At 47.8% G+C, this 17,699-nt stretch overlaps 1 protein-coding gene across 2 annotated transcripts in view; it reads right to left on the bottom strand.

Moving 5' to 3' along the window:
- Positions 1–17,699, bottom strand: part of SLC35D2 (solute carrier family 35 member D2) — a 344,284-nt gene that overhangs the window by 201,337 nt on the left and 125,248 nt on the right. For both annotated transcript variants that reach the window (XM_069227861.1, XM_069227869.1), the window contains one exon: positions 17,191–17,258. In XM_069227861.1, the coding sequence (XP_069083962.1) occupies positions 17,191–17,258 (68 nt within the window). The remainder of the gene's footprint in view (positions 1–17,190; positions 17,259–17,699) is intronic.

Genomic DNA, 17,699 nt, shown 5'->3' with positions numbered 1-17,699 from the left:
CACCCAGGGGGAGGGGTTTTCTCCTCCCTGTCACATGTTTCTTACCGCCAAAGAGAATTCACACAGTTGCGTTGGCCTGCCGTAGTGTAATGCAGAGAGGCTCCACAGCTAAAGCAAAGAGCAGGGGCGATAGTGGACATCCCTTCCTAGTGCCCCTCTAAATCCGAATTGGAGCCATTCGAGTGCCATTGGCTCGGATCGTGGTTTTTGGGGCAGCATATGATGCCATTATCTTGGTGAGTAGGTTATGACACATTCCTATCTTCAGAAGGACAGATTTAAGGAAGGCCCATTTGACCCTGTCACAGGGCTTTTCTGTGTCCGCGGCCGGCAGTTGATGCCTGTGGGTCTTGTGTGTAAGGTGTGCAATACGTCTCACATTGTCTGCCCCTGTCTATCCTGTACCAATCCCGCTTGATCAGGGTTTATGAGGCCAGACAGGAATCGCTCCAAATGCATAGCCAATATTTTAGTGAAGAGCTTTGCGTCGGTGTTAAGAAGGGGAATTGGACAATACGATTGGCAGTGGGAAGGTTCTTTGCCCAGTTTAGGGATTAGAGCCATATCAGCCATTGCCATAGAGGAGGCAGGGCCTGTGTCGTGGGTAAAAGAGTTAAAAAGCCAGAGGAGAAAGTCTCCAAGATCAGGCAAAAACATTCTAGAAAAGCTGACCAGGAGACCTTCCAGTCTGGGGGTTTTATCCAACGGAAATGCCTGCATGGCCTTTGGGATCTCATCATCTGAGATGGGGGCATCGAGCTACGCAGCATGCTGAGGGAGACGCACGCTGAGGGAGAAGAGGTTCCCAATTACTGATTACGGGTGCCCCCCCTGGTATATAGTAGTTGGTAAAAGGTGTGAAAAGATGGTGTTTACTTTCCTCCCCATCAACCCACTCTCCGTCAGGAGATTGTATTCGATCAATGTGGGCTTTAGGCTGAAACTGGTGGAGTCAGTGTGCTAAGAGGGAGCCCATTTTACTGCCTCCCTCGTAAAAGCGATGCTTGAGCGTCAGGAGGGCACGTTCCGCTCTATTGGTTCTGTGTGCCCTGAGTTGCCCTCTTAATACAGCTAGCTGTCTTTTGTTGCGGAGTGTGGGGTGCGCCTTATCCTGTTATTCCAGGGAGGGAATGTCTGACGCCAAGGTGTCTTCCACCAGACGGGCCTACTTTCTTCTAGCAATAGCTATTGTGGTGATTCCCCCCATTTGGTGGCGTTGAACCCATCCCACATGGTGTGTAGTGAAGTATCGTTATCCATACTGTGTGCAATGTAATCCTTTATGCCTGCATGGATGTCACGGATGTTGGCTGGGTAGTGCAAGAGGGACGGGGGAAGGTGCCAGTTGCCCTGTTATGGGAGGGCGACCAGGACAAAGCCGTATGTGCATGGTCTGAGATTGATAGGTGTTGGTCCTGGCTCTTTTTGCACGGTCATCCTCAAACTTTTTGCCTCATTCCTCCTAATTGTACTGACGTGATTTTGTAGACTTTAGGACTCTAGGCACTAACCAGTGCTAAAGTGCATATGTTCTAAATGTATTGTTGATCAGTTTATCCATCATTGGCATATTTGATTGCTAGTAAGACCCTAGTAAAGTGCACTAAAGGTGCCCATGGCCTGTAAATCAAATGCTACTAGTGGGCCTGCAGCAATGATTGTGCCACCCACATTAGTAACCCTGTAAACATCTCAGACCTGCCACTACAGAGTCTGTGTGTGCACTGCCAATTCACCCTGGCAAGTGTACCAACTTGTCAGGCCCAAACCTTCCCTTTTTATACATGTAAGGCACCCCTAAGGTAGGCCCTAGGTAGCCCCCAGGGCAGGGTGCAGTGTATGTTAAAGGTGGACCCAAACCCCAGACTTTAGATTACTTCAGGGTTTCTTCAGGATCTGCCAGCACCTGGGCTCTCTGCTGAGACTCCTGCCCTGCCAAGTGGTGCCTACTCCAGTCCCTGGGCCCTTGAAAGGAGACGCTGGTGGAAAACCAAAGAAAACCAAGTGAACGGTCATCAGACGACTCCGGACTGATGCCACTGCCAAATCCCGTGATGCCACCTGCAACCAAAGCCGCAGTCCTCACTGGAGTGCGACGACCCCGCAGGCCCGACGCCGCTGCAGCCCCGTCAAAGTCTGTGACTCCGTGGAAGTCGCCGCACCACGTTGTGACCGCCAGATACTGACTCTGCCGGCAGAGCGCAAATCCAACGCTTCGCACTGACGCCGCCTCACCTCTACCGCTTCACAGCAAGGACCCAACGCCTCTGGTCCGCAGCACCAGAACCAATACGCCTCGGATCCAGCGACGCCACGATCCCCGACTCCATGCACCGGCTTGTTTCCTTATTTTCACAAGGTACTGTACCGGGGGGTCTGTGTGACTCAGGTACTAGGGCCATTGGCTTTGGATGGTTGGGAATGACTCCGTCACAATGCCGTTATATCACGTAATCGAAGCATTTGTGTTTCTAACCACTATATTGAAGTTTAATCTTAAAAAATTCATAACTTCACCTGTGTATTTAGGATTTTTGTCGTTTTGGTCCTGTTTTGTTTAGATAAATATTGCCTATTTTTTTAACCTGGTGTTAAGTCATTTTGTGGTGTTTTCAATTAATTACTCTGTGTGTTGGTACAAATACTTTACACAATGTCTCTGGGTTAAGCCTTTCTGCTCGAGCAAGCTATCGAGGGGGTGAGCGGGTTAACCAGGTGTGTTTCTCCTTTGCCCTGACTAGAGTGAGGGTCCTTGCTTGAACAGGGGACAACCTGACTGCCAACCAAAGACCCCATTTCTAACAATATGTCAGATTTTTCAGTGTTGTCTAGAAGAGGAATGAGAGTGGGGGTGAGAAAGATGTAGTCAATTCGGGCATAGGTGGTATGTACATGGGAGTAGAAGGAGTGATCGCGGGAATCTTGGTGCTGATGCCGCCAGGCATCAATCAGGGCCAGTTCTTGTATGGTTTTCATCAATTGAGCCGATACGGTGGTAGTGTGTCGGTCGATCAACGGATCCCATACAAAGTTGAGGTAGCCCCCCCACCACTATGTCGCTTGTGACTCCCCCATTTGATCATTTAGGACCTTGCGAAGGTATGCGTCCTGTCCAGTATTTGGAGCATATATGTTCAGGAGTGTAAGCTTATGTTGATTTTGGGGAAAGGTGTAGGCTGAGGTATCGCCCTTCAGGATCACATACTACCTTGGTAATGTGTGGGCAAAAGGATGCCTTGCACAGTATGCCCACCCCAGCGGTTTTAGTGTCTGCATAGGACCAGTGATGGACAGGGTATTGTGGATGTGCCATTAGTGATCTATCTACGCCCCTAAGCTGAGTCTCCTGCAGGAACGCAAGATCGGGATCATGCCAAAGGATGTATCCCCAGACTTGCTTGCACTTATTGGGAGAGTTCAGGCCTCGGATGTTAATGGAAAGCATTTACATTCCCCATAGAAGGGAAGTCATGGGTTACAAATGGTGCGACCTCCACCCCAAGGTGGTAGGGTCAGAATGGGCAGGGAAATGGGATAAGCCCCTGAAAGGCGGGTGGGAACCACCGAGAAGAAGCCTGGGAGTCCGAGCCACGGAGACATACATGTAAAGGGAAACAATAAGGAATAAAACAAATGAACATTAAACAATGGCTAACAGGGCCCAACTGAAAGGCTCTTTTCCCTTGGAGAGCAGCAGAGCAACTCCAACTTTTCTCCACAGGAATCACCCTCAGGCAAGGTTGAGCAAAGGGGCCGGGCCACATCTGCCCAGAGTCAGGTATTCATGTCCGCAAGAGCTCTCTGGGCTCCTGGTCGGCGCCACTGCCATAAAGCTTAGTTTAGGGGTGTAGAAGGCAAATGTGTGGATAGGCAGTTCTAACTGTAAGGCTTGTATCAGGAGTCAGGAGGGGCCAACAGTGTGGACGGAGGGGACGGGATGCGATCCAGGCTTCGCAAGTGTTGAATGATGTCACGTTTTGCTTTCCTTGGGCATGCCTCATCTGCACGAGGCTTCTTGTGGTGAGGGCCTGCAGCCTCCCAGGTGGGTCTCAGGGGTTTCCTGAGAGAGGAAGTTTCCCTGTCCAGGGCCTCTTCAGAGTCTGCGTCAGTGAGATTGAGGAGCTTCTGTGCTTCAGAGAGGGATGTCAGATATCACCTCTTTCCCTCCCAGTCAAAGTTGAGGGCAAACAGGTGTCCCCATTGGTAAGAGATATCCCTGCTGCATAGATGGTCCGTGACCGGTTTGAAGTCCTTTCGTCAGCAGAGGGTAAGGGGGCAGAGGTCTTGGTACAATTGAAAGTTATAGCCCTGAAACATTTGACTGGATGATTTGCATGCCGCCAGGAGTATTGCTTCCTTCTCTGTGAAGCAGTGGACCCTCACTAGGATGTCGGGTGTATTGAGTCCTCTAGATCTAGGTCTAGGGCAGGGAGCTTGTTTCCAGTGCCCCCCTTAATAGAGTGGAGCAGGGTCGCCATGAAGGCCATGATGTCTGCCCCTTCCGCTCCTTTCGGAATACCTTGAATGTGTAAGTTATTTTGTCAGCTTCTATTCTCAAGATCTTCTTGTTGGGATTGCAGTTCTATGTTCTGTTGTTCCAGGAAATATCCAAAGCAGCTCCTGGTCCTCCTATCTGGCATCTACTCTGCGCTCGAGGTCATCCACTTGACTCCCTATCTCCGTTACTTCTCGGTGGACATCTTTCATGTACGATTTGATATTGTCTTTGAGGGATCCTATTTCTGCACAAATTTCCTGAAGGGAGTATGTTAGGATATCCTGTGTGACGTTCATCGGCGCAGGGGGATCATCCTGAGAGTTCAAGGCCCCTTCAGATTTCTCTGTTTTAGGAGGCTTATTCCATAGAGAGGAGATTGGTGTCTCCTTCGCAGGTTTGTTGCGTGGCATAATGAGGGTCCCAGTCTATGCGTGAGTAGAAATTGAGGCAGTTGCTGTCTCGGAACCCCAGGAGGTTTGAGTCCCGGGGCCCCTGCAACCAGATCCCCCAGCGCCAGAGAAGGCGGCATGAAGAGAAGCGAGCAACCAATGGCTACATCATCAGGCAAGGGCAGGAGATGTAGATGGTTCTGAGCTCCCTGGAGATTACGCATTTAATTTCCTTTTATTCATCCCAGTAAGTTCCAGGAAGGCGAGACTGGCTTTTTAGTAGGTGCTCTGCTGGGGCTGTAATGACGAGTGGACGGAGAGTGAAGTAAATATCTCTTTCTTTATTGACTTCTCTCCTCGAATGCCTCAACCGTCGTTCTCACCATTTTCCCCTCCCCCCAACATTCCAAAAGCCCACACGCAGCGTAAGCCACACGCACAGACACAAAAGGTAAAACTGAGGGAAGGGAATAAAAACACACAACGCACGGGGGACAAATGACAACATTATGGCCCTCATTCTGACCTTGGCGGGCGGCGGAGGCCGCCCGCCAAAGTCCCGCCGTCAGGTTACCGTTCCGCGGTCGAAAGACCGCGGCGGTAATTCTGACTTTCCCGCTGGGCTGGCGGGCGGTCGCCTTCAGACCGCCAGCCAGCCCAGCGGGAAAGAGGCTTCCACGACGAAGCCGGCTCGGAATCGAGCCGGCGGAGTGGAAGCTGTGCGACGGGTGCAGTTGCACCCGTCGCGTATTTCACTGTCTGCGCAGCAGACAGTGAAATACATGTAGGGGCCCTCTTACGGGGGCCCCTGCAATGCCCATGCCAGTGGCATGGGCACTGCAGGCGCCCCCAGGGGCCCCGCGACCCCCCCTACCGCCATCCGGATCTCGGCGGTCCGACCGCCGGGATCTGGATGGCGGTAGGGGGGGTCGGAATCCCCGCGGCGGTGCAGCAAGCTGCGCCGCCGCGGAGGATTCAATGGGGCCGCGGTACACTGGCGGGACCCCGCCAGTGGTGCCGGTCCGACCGCGGCTTTACCGCCGTGGTCGGAATCCCCATTGGAGCACCGCCGGCCTGTCGGCGGTGCTCCCGCGGTCCTCCGCCCTGGCGGTCAAAGACCGCCAGGGTCAGAATGACCACCTATGTGTCTCTGCACTTTGCTAGAACACTACGGGGGTGATTCTAACCCCGGCGGTCTTAGACCGCCGGGGCCAGGGTCGGCGGGAGCACCGCCGACAGACCGGCGGTGCCCCGCAGGGCATTCTGACCGCGGCGCTTTGGCCGCGGTCAGTGCAGGAAAACCGGCGGTCTCCCGCCGGTTTTCCGCTGCCCCTTGGAATCCTCCAAGGCGGCGCAGCTTGCTGCGCCGCCGAGGGGATTCCGACCCCCCCTACCGCCATCCAGTTCCCGGCGGTCCGCCCGCCGGGAACCGGATGGCGGTAGGGGGGGTCGCGGGGCCCCTGGGGGCCCCTGCAGTGCCCATGCCACTGGCATGGGCACTGCAGGGGCCCCCGTAAGAGGGCCCCTAAATGTATTTCACTGTCTGCTGCGCAGACAGTGAAATACGCGACGGGTGCAACTGCACCCGTCGCACAGCTTCCACTCCGCCGGCTCGATTCCGAGCCGGCTTCATCGTGGAAGCCTCTTTCCCGCTGGGCTGGCGGGCGGCCTGAAGGCGGCCGACCGCCAGCCCAGCGGGAATGTCAGAATTACCGCCGCGGTCTTTCGACCGCGGAACGGTAACCTGACGGCGGGACTTTGGCGGGCGGCCTCCGCCGCCCGCCAAGGTCAGGATGAGGGCCTACATCTTTTCCCTTTTATCAACAATTAATTCTGTACGTAATCTTTGAATCTGACAGGTGGTACAATAGCTCTTTTGGTCGTTACAGTGCCCTTTGGACTGGTTACAACTGTAGTTGAAGACATGTTAGAAAGGTTACCATTTACGGCATTTTCATGGCTTGTCCTACACTGTTCACTGTGGTTTGTAGGTTGGCTGTGTTTAGGCAAACTATTCTGAACAACTTCATGGTCCCTGCCTGGTTCTGGAAACTTCACGCTGACCACATTCGATCCATTCCACCATTGACCATTATCCAACAAGACAGCTGTGCCCTTAGTTTTAACCAACCGCCTCGGCTCACTGTATTTACTCATATTACCTCCTTTCTTCTGATATCTCACTCTCACCAAATCACCAGCACACACATTTATTTCCTTGACTGCATTTCTAGCATCATAGTTGCTACGCATGCGATTTTTGATGTTGTCCAACTAGCTTTCTCATCTCAATCTCCTTTTCCTTCAAGCTCTTTGTCTCCCATTTCTTCCATGCCACTGACCAGTACGGCTGCAATTGTGTGATGGCCACTCTACCCATGAGCAACTCGAAGGGTGTTCTGCCTGTGGTATTGTGTGGAGTGGTGCGATACGACTATAGTCTAGTTCTAAGAGCTGCTTCAATAGGAATGTGAGACCTTAATGCCATTTCAATAGTTTCTTTGACTAAGCGATTGGCCCGCTCACCCTGCCCATTGCTTTGGGGGTGGTATAAGGATGACAGTATGTGCTCTATGTTATTTACTTTCAGGAACATGGTCATTTCTTCTGACAGGAATTGCACTCCGTTGTCTGAGACCAGCTGATGTGGAAAGCCCTCCTTACAAAACACCTCCTTCAGGAATGTGATCACCTCAGATGTGGTGGGTTGTGATACAAACTTTGCTTCAATCCATTTACTAAAGTAGTCAATAATAACAATGGCATAATGCATGTGTAGGGGAAGAACATTCATTGGCCCAATAAAATCGATTCCGATTTGTATCGGGTAACTCAACAGATAACATTGGACAACAGTGAGCAGACATGGTTTTGTCTGCTTTAGCACATACGGAACATCGGCTGACAAATATGTCAACGTCACGATTCATGGCTGGCCACCAATACTTTTCCCTAAGTTTTTGTTTAGTTCTTGTCATTCCTACATGACCTTCATGTGCTAGGGCCACCAACCTCCCTCTCAATGACATTGGTGCAATAAGGGTTTCACCTCTAAGGAGGACCTCATCAACAATGGTAATGTCATCTTTAATTTTCCAATATGGTTGCAATGTTTCCTTCAATAGCTTTTCACGCGGCCAGCCTTTCATTATGTACTTTTTTCATTTCTGTAAATATATTGTCATTTCTAGTGGCCTCCTCCTATTCTTGTTTTGTAATAGCACTATGGGGCTCTTCACTATTAAACAAACATGCAACCAGAACATCATCATCATACTCGTTTTCTTCACAATCAGTTTCACTAATACATGGTGCACGTGACAAGTAGTGATCAGTAACATTCGATTTGCCAGAAATATGCTCTGTTCTGAATTGGTACTCTTGTAACTTACATACAAGCTTTGCTATTCTTGGAGTAGGTTTACTCAAACCTTTTCTATTTAGGATGCTGACTAATGGCTTGTGATCTGTACGTAAAATTAACTCTTTTCCCAAAGAAAATGTTTAAACTTTGTAACAGCCCAGACACAGGCTAAAAGCTCACGTTCAATTACTGAATACTTTGACTCAGCTCCTCTCAGTTTTTGTGAAGCAAAAGCAATACTTTTTTCCTCTTTAGCCACTCTCTGGCTTAGCACCGCCCCAACCCAACCTGACTAGCGTCAGTGGTCACCATGCTCTGTAGTTTTTCACTGAAAGACTGCAAGGAAGGTGCTAGCTGAATTTCTTTTTTTATGTTTTTCATGCTTTCTTCACATATCTCATCCCATATGAACTCTGCATCCTTCTTTGTTAGCTTCCGAAGTGGTTCCACTTTTGTTGCATAATTCTGTATGAATTTAGAGTGAAATTCACACATTCCTAAAAATGATGCAAGTTCTTCCTTGTTGCTGATATTAGGGATGGCTTTTGTCGAACACCTTGCTCATCAATTAGGTGCCAAAGGTACTCTACTGTTCCTTTGAAAAATTTACATTTGTCTTTTTGTAGCGTTAGACCACTGTCTTGAATTCTCTGTAATACTTTTTTTTAAATAGACAGGTGTTCTTCCTCTGTTTTACTGTAGATTAGCATGTCATCCTGAAATGACCTTACACCTTCCATATCTGAAAAAAGTTGATTCATTACTTGTTGGAAGACCGCCGATGCCGAACACAGCCCGAAAGGTAATCTACAGAACTGGTAAGCTCCTTCAGGAGTGATGAACACTGTGTAACGCTTTGAACCTTCCTCCAACTGAACTTGATGGTAAGCTGCACTGAAGTCCAGAGTAGTGAAGAATTTTGCTTGGTCCAAAGTTATCACCATCTCATTTATCAGAGGCAATGGTTGACAATCAGCTACCACGTGATTGATGAGTTGGCGAAGATCAATGCATAAACAGATTGAGCCATTCCTTTTCTTGGCCAAGACCACAGGCGACAGCCACATGGACGCATTGATGGGTTCTATTATTCCCTCGTCACACCAATTCTTTAAAATAGCCTTGACCTCAGAGCAGGCAGACAAAGGTATGTTTCTTACACGTTATTTCATGGGTTGTACGTCTTCCTTCAAAATTATTTTATGTTTGAAATTCTTTGAGCATCCCAGTTTTCCACTGAATACTTCCTTGTATTCCTCTAGAATGTTTTCCAAACTGTCTTCTTGGATACTGAACACGTAGGGCGGTTGACATGGGTTGATCAACATCCTCAGGCTCTGTTGCTCCAACCAACCAAGGATATTGACATTGTGGTCTACCACAAACACCTTTGAGGATGTAATTTTGTCCTTGAATTTCAGATCAGCGTTAAATACTCCTTCTAGCTTTATTTTGTGACCTCCATAGGCTCCTGGAATAATCTTGCTAGCCTGTAGCGGTGCTTTACATCCTAAGGTCTCATAAGTGTTCTTTGACAAGATAGTAATTCTGGATCTAGTATCAACTAGCATTTCCACACTCTCCCCATTTACATGAATGTTGCATTTGGGTTGATTATGTAAGTCTTCTTTACTGATGACAGCCAAAAGTAACACTAAATTCTCCATCATTTCACTGTCGTCTGAGTCTTCGTCTGTTTTATATTCTTCCACCTTGAAGACTTTCTTCACATGAGAAGACTTGCAAACTTTAAGGAAGTGTCCAACTGTTCCACATCCTTTGCAAGTTTTGCCGATGGCAGGGCATCCTCTGCTGGATGCTAAATGGGTACAGGATCCGCAGAGGGTAACATGTCATCTTGTTGCTGCATGAATTTGAACTGCTTTTCCTATTGCTTTTCCTTACTTGACTTGTAGATGATTCACCTTCTTTGCGGATCAGATTGACATCTGCTGAATGGTTATCAGGTTTGCGCAACAATTTTATTCCCTTTGCAGATCTTTCCATACTTTTAATGGTTGATACCACCTTCTCCAGGCTGGGGTTGCGATGGCACAACAGTTTTTCTTGCGCTTTAATACAAGTGGTGCGCATAACTACCTGATTGCGGATCATTTCATCCATGTCTCTGAATGAGCATGTTGTAGCTAACATCCTCAAGGTTGTGACATATGACTCAATTGACTCTCCAGGAGCTTGGTAACGGTAATAAACATCATATCTTTCCATAATAACACTCATAGTTGTATCAAAGTAGTTTTTCATTCTTGCCTTGGCTTCAGTGAACACATCCCATTCTTGATCTTCCTCCTCCTCTTTCTCAACAGGAACTATGTGATCAAACAACCTTCTACCTTCTACCCCCAGACAGTTATACACCATGGCTTGTTTTCTGGCTGGATCATACTTGGTTCCATTGATAGCCTCCAATTGTTTTTCAAAACATTTGATCCATTGTCTCCAGCTTTCTGTAGGTGGTCCTGGGACATCTAAAAAGGTACTTGGCATTGCCACTGTGTTCATTATGCCAGCCATTATAATGTTAATTTTCTGGGGTCTTATTTATAACTTATAGGTAATGATCTATCAAATTGTTTAACTCCTCAGATTTAGATTGTACAATGCCTTTGTTTAACTATAAATATCACTTTTTAGGATCTGGCTCCCTCCTGTGGCAGTTTCAGGTATAGCACATTAGTTAATTCAGAGCATGTAAAGGGTTAATCACTCACAGGTCAGCTCACAAAGTCATCTCAGAAGCCAGAAAATCAGGGTCAAGAGGTCATAACTTGCTGGAAGGAATTCAGATGCCTGAGTGGATAAGAGCTGACACTCCTTGGGCTCTTCACATGACTTAAGCAATTCAGATGCCTGAGTGGATAAGAGCTGACACTCCTCTGGCTCTTCACATGACTTAAGCTCGAAGAATGCACTGGGTAAGCCTGTGAACACAGCCTGCTCCTCGTCGAATGGATTTTGCTTTTGATCCGTCCTTCGTCGCCAAATTTCCATGTGTAATGACGAGGAGACGGAGAGTGAAGTAAATATCTCTTTCTTTATTGACTTCTCTCCTCGAATGCCTCAACCGTCGTTCTCACCGTTTTTCACTCCCCCAACATTCCAAAAGCCCACATGCAGTGTCAGCCGTGCACACAGACACATAAGGTAAAACCGAGGGAAGGGAATAAAAACAGACGACACATGGGGGCAAATGACAACATTATGTGTCTCTGCACTTTTGAAGGAACACTGCGTGGGAGTCAGCCTGCATCTGCAGTCCCCCGGCTCCTTCCCCACTGATCAAGACAGGCAGGGCTTAGGAGGAGATTCTCCAGTCCAATGGTCAGGGCCCAAGGCACAGACTGCAGGACCAATGGTGGGGACAGCAGCAATCCTTACCCTGCATGCAGAGGTCATCGACACTGGCCCAGCCGCAGGTTCCAGGCAACTCAGCTGAAGTTGTGCTTTGAAGGAGGGTCCGCCCCCAAGTTGATTGCCTCCGTCCAGTGCGTGGGGGCAAGGCACAAAGCCTCTAGGGGTCTCAGTCCCAGCCCAGGCAGCAGACAGGTCCAGGAAGGTTTCCCAGCATCGAGGCCAGCAGTAGCCACCAGAAAGACAGTACCACTCACAAGCCCTCAGCACCCGGGCAGTAACTCCTCCGCCTCTCCCTCTGGGTTCCAGAGGCACCAAAGGTCTCTATGAGTTCTCCAGCTCGGCCTGTGGGTCACTCCAGGTAAGTCAAGGAAGGTCCCGGCGTGTCTATGAAGGGGGAGGCGTGGTGGAGAACCACTCACTGCAGCAGTCCTCCCACATCGAGACCTCCAGACCCCCAGAGTGGTACCCCCCTCACGCCGCATCCCCACCGCAGCATCCGTGCAGTTGCTGTGCCACCATCACCACACGAGGCCTCTCATCCGAGACCCCAAGGCCCCCTTTCTGTGATTGCAACAAGGAGGGGGCTAAAAGGCCTCCCCTACCATCCAGTCCCCCGGGTCACTCCCCGCACAGTACGTGGTAAGCAATCCCATTCCTGCACGGCCAGATCAGGGCTGAGGACAGCAGCTTCATAGCCCATGGTAGGCGGGAGAAAAAGGCGATTGCGACCCCAGGACATATAGCCACTCGATCCCAGCCACCTCCGGAGGGAGGAGAGTCAGCCTCACTCCACAATCTGCCTCCCGTCGATCGACAGTATGGGGATATTTTGCAGCTCCTGCAGCCCCATTTTGCTTTAGGTGGCAGCAGATTCCAAGCGCGGAGACGAAGAGCTCAGGTTTAGCATCTCACGCCATCTTGCGCTTGGTTATGCCCCACCACGTGGTTACTGATTTTAATGGTATTATATCTGTGAAACACAACATATGGCTGTTATTTCTAGTGTGATAGGAGCCTGACAAAGTATTTTATGGAAAATTCTCCCTGAATTCATTAGAGGGGCTGGAATTACCATGAAAGTCTCTAAAATGGTGTTATGTGGTTCCTAGGAATTTAGTAGGACTATGTATTAGGTCAACAAAACTTCACAATATGGAGACTGAGGCCCTCATTTGGAGATTGGAGATAAAAACCGCCTACCGCTGCGGCGACGGCCGCCAAAGGACCGTTGCCGCGGCTATCAGCCGTCCGCCATATTATGACCACAGACGTATTTCCGCCAGAAGAATGGCAGAAATCCAGCTGTGGCCATGCCGGCAGATGGTGGTAAGGTGGCGCTGCTGCCACCAGCAGCGTCATGCCAGTAGACCACCACCAGCCAGATTATGACCCATAATGCGGCCTGGCTGTGTTCTGCTGGCGGGCGCTGCTGGTGGCAGCAGCGCCCTGTCCCGTCTCCTGTCGGAGGACCCCCCGAACACAGGTAAGTCAGGTCTCCGACAGGGGAAGGGGGTAGGGTGTGTTGTTTGTGTGTGTGTGTGTGGGGGGGTGTGTGAATGTTTGTGTGTGAGTGGATGCGGGTGTGTATTGCATGTTGAATGTGTGTGTGTATGTATGGAGGTGTGAGTGCATGTATGTGTTATATGAATGTGTGTCAGCGTGTATCTTTGAAACTGTGTGCGGATGTGTGTGTGAATGGATTTATGCATGCGTGGATGCAGGTGGGGATGGGTGTGTGTATGCGTGTGTGTGTGAAGGGGGCATAAATGCAGGGGGGCTTTGGAGAGGTGGGGGTGGGGGGCTAACTGGAGAGGGGGGGGAGAGACTCCTATCACTGACAAGGAAGGAATTCCCTGTCACTGATAGTGCCTATCGCCATAGTTTTCGTGGCGTTAAGAAAGCCACGAAAACCATGGCGGTAGGCAGGGTCATAACCCTGCAGGAGTAACAGTGATGGCCGCCGGGATGGAGATGGATACCTCCAGCCAGGTGGCAGTAATGCCGTGGCAGTCGGAGTTGTACATAGACGGGTTGGCTTCAGCCAACCCGCCAATGTCATAATACGGCGGTAAGTACCGCCAGCCTGTTGGCAGTACTTACCGCCATATTACCGCCAGGGTCGTAATGACCCCCTGAGTCTACTTATAGCATCAGTAAAATCATTTTTTGGGCTAGCTCACAGCACCACATCTACACCCCTAACTTTTCAGTGTTATAGATTTTGTTGGTAACCCTGAACATGACCTTTCTGATTCCCAGGGAATTTGTGAAAACAGATCTAACCCTTTCGTTTATCACTTTTACATGCTCAAGGTGTCACAAAGTAAAGATAACAGAATACATTTTCAAATATTTATTGAGAAGATCCTATCTTTGTAAATAAAACATGAGCTGTGATCATTAAGCAGATGAACATATCATTGCAATAAATATTATTAGAACAGTGAAACACACAAACAATTCAACCATGTCAATTGTTTCCAATGTTACACCTATCTGTCACTAGTACCTCTACACTAGAGACAGCATAGCAGGAGTACCCTTCTGCTAGACCTTTTGGAATGATCTAACCCCCTACCTCGAAATTATTTGTCAAAGAAACCGGCCTAAGTACATTGACAAATGCACTTGTCTAACTGCACATTTCTCTTGCATAGCTATCTTCCTTCTCAGGATGAAGGTCGGCCCAGCAGGGCTGCATCTCAGTCACAGCATTTTCCATGATAACTTTGGTGCTAAGTGTCTCTCACTGAATTTAACAATGGCGCTGTTTAAATAATATAACACTATCCGTATCATACTGTGCCAGAGGTGCAAAACAGCATCTTCAGTTAGTTTGAAGAGAAAGGGCCATCGCCTACAAACACAAAAGGGTGCATTGCATTATAAATGTGTGACCCTGGAACTAATTGTGCAGACTACAGGGCGACAATGCCTAACAAGAATAAATGCGTGTGTGACACATTCTCGTATTAGGGGACAACCTGTGCAAACCACCATTAGAAAAAGATGGTAAGTTAAAAAAGAATTCTAAAATGGAAGCTACATACAAGCTCTACAACAATGGCAACTTTTAAAAAATTATTAATGATTTTGTTTAAAAAAACTTACAAGTTTCCCATTGAACATAGTGACATTTTCACTGCTAAATTCATCTACATTTACTGCTACCTAAACGATCCCAAATAATTAAACTGGAGGACTCCCCCAATTCTGGGTAAAGTTGGGAGTGCCACAAGGCTCCATACTCTTACTCACACTATTCCACCTATAATGAGAAGTTAACAGCAATTCCTCAACACATGTATACAGAAGACACATAACTGTACCGCAAAACCTCCTCCAAAGAGGACATATCCACTTCAACAAAACCCTCACTTTGACCCAGAACAGGCTTATTCAGAACCACCTCAACTTCAACACCCTGCAGTCAGACTTCCTCCTCATCTCCCCCAACAACTTCTAGTGATACAAGTCTGGATGAATCCCTAAATGTGCTTAATCCCCGACCAGTAGTCTTCAACCACTAAATGCCTAGAGATCATACTCAACAAAAACCTGAACATGCAAGCACACATCAGCTCAGTCACTAGAAATGCTTGAGGCCAACAGAGCCTGCCAAAGAAGGTAAAACTATTCACCCTCACCCCCGAGGATTTCAAGAATATAGTAAAAGCACTGGTGTTAACTAAAAAGGACTATGGCATTGCCCCCCCTAATCATACTCTCCGTAGCATCACTATAATGGCTCCCAACTGAAGAAAGAAGCTCACTCAAAATCGCATACATGACACATAAGGCACTACTCTTCAGAACACCTAAATACCTAACAGATTTCCTCACCACTACGGGAGTCAGCTGCATTCTGCGCACCTCAAGCTTTCACTACTCAAACCCCTGAGATTCAAGAAAAGCATGCCCTTCTCACAAAGCTTCTTTGGAGCAACACCCAAAATCTGGACTGCCCTCTCATCAGAAACTCACATCAATCGATCCACTGCTACCTTCAAAAAGGAGATAAAAACAAGAATGATGACAGAATTCCCCCCCTGCCTGCCAGAAGAGATTACAAACAAGAAATCACAGACTGACTCTGCTAAGATATTGAATGTAGGCTTCGGGTGTACCGAAAATTATCCCCAGGAAATCTCAAAATACACCATGGACTCTTGTGATCGGGAAAAAAGTACATCCTAGTAAAGAGAAACAGACGCCTACTAGCAACTTCCCAACTAACCTTGCATTTATATTCCTGGAAGTACAAACAGCTCCCACCCAGCACCACCCCATCCAGCTTCAGTAGTGGACACCGACACTAGAACTAGACCAATGCACCTCAATCTTGCCCTCCTACAAAGCCTTTAATTTCACTAATCTGAGTCACATAAAGCTTTTTTAAATGACCCCAGCCAAACCCTTCACTGTCCCATCCTGTCTGGCAGTGGACATTTACAGCAGCTCTACCTAAGCACCTCATTCCTTCACAGCAGCAGCTTCTGCCATACTAATACTTGGATTCATCTAAATCTGTATAGTACACGTACATTGAAGCTGCCACATGTAGCCCCTTGCTATTCCAGATAAAGCAATTCACCACAATCCTGAACCAGTGAAAGCTCTTGCCTGCACGTTATGGAATACATAATTTACAATTATGCCTCTTAATATCGCCCTGCAGCAAACCTGCGCTAATGCTGCATCTCACACACCAGCCATTCCAATGCACCTTTATATTAACCTCCAGTACCACCTGATATTACAGTACTGTTATCACAACCCCGGGAGCTCTGTCAATGCACCTCAATTCTGACCTGTAGCATCTTCTTTCTTCTTGTACAGTGCACGTCAGACGCCATCTGCAAAATCCCATCCTTTCAAGCACTAGGTGCACACTGCTCTAAAATTGCAACTCTATGTTTATGCCATGACTCCACGACACATTTGTACCTGTCCGGGCTCCATTCACCACATTAGTACATTCTAGGATTTATACTACTGGTTTAGTTCAATTGATCCCGTTGCATTGTTGCACCTGAAAAAACATTTCTTAGAAAGAGAAGTCCAGGACTGGACTTCATTTGTAATGCTGCAAATATCATTCATAATATGCAGCACCCTTCACCTTTCATTGCCAATGCTCTCACATTGCTCCACCCCCCCACCAAAGCCCTGACCTGTGGCAGTCCGTCACATTCCAGTACTGGAACCCACATAAAGCTTTCTCAATCTATGGACTACGGATCAAGTTTTCAGCATTGAAATATATCAGACTCCTGGAATTGTGTCAGTATCTTCCAAAGGACACTGCTGCTATGAACAAGGCCACTGCACTTTAAATTGCAGGTACTTAAATGTATTAAGGCAGAAGTGGTGCAATTCAGAGCTTAGTGATTCTGGGTCCCCTTGTTCATCATTACATGTTGAAAGATTTGGTATAAGGCAGATCACGCTCAGAACTTGCACCTAATATTATCCTTTCAGGAACAACAGTAACAATGAGGACACCTTTGCAGTCATGCAGTAAAAGCTAAAATAACACAATACAAGGTCAAAGTAGCTCTAACCTTAATTTCTTGGTACTTGATAGTCCAGTCAAATGGTTTGCAATGTAAAGCAGTGGCAAAGGAAAAATCTGCAAAACAAAGAGCAAAGTGATGTGAAGGTAACAGCCAGAAAATCACGTTCATTGCATCATTGAGCAGTACAGAATGCCTAGAATAAATATAGATGTCATTGTTTTTCATTTTCTGCAGAAGTACTTGGTAAAGCATCATGACAAAATTGGTGATGGTAGTGGTGGCTTAATTAGAGTTTCCAATTTTCAGTTAAAACCAATAGCCTATAAAACACCACCAAAGGATATATATGTATGCCTCAGTAGAAAACAGAACACACTGTATTTTGCTATACTTTTACTTCACTGGTGCCCTCCACTGTCAAAACTGTATAAGCGCAGCCTTTACATTTAGGCACTTTTCTGTGATAGATACTCCTGCTATGACCCAGTCAGGCTATTATGAGCAACTTAATGTGCCCCTTTGAAATTACAAAGTCCCAAGGCCATACGTTCCAT

Source organism: Pleurodeles waltl, chromosome 1_1 (genome assembly GCF_031143425.1).
Source record: "Pleurodeles waltl isolate 20211129_DDA chromosome 1_1, aPleWal1.hap1.20221129, whole genome shotgun sequence".
NCBI classification, from domain to species: domain Eukaryota; kingdom Metazoa; phylum Chordata; class Amphibia; order Caudata; family Salamandridae; genus Pleurodeles; species Pleurodeles waltl.
The sequence above is the reverse complement of the archived record's forward strand: the minus strand, read 5'-3'. Positions and strand labels throughout refer to the sequence as shown.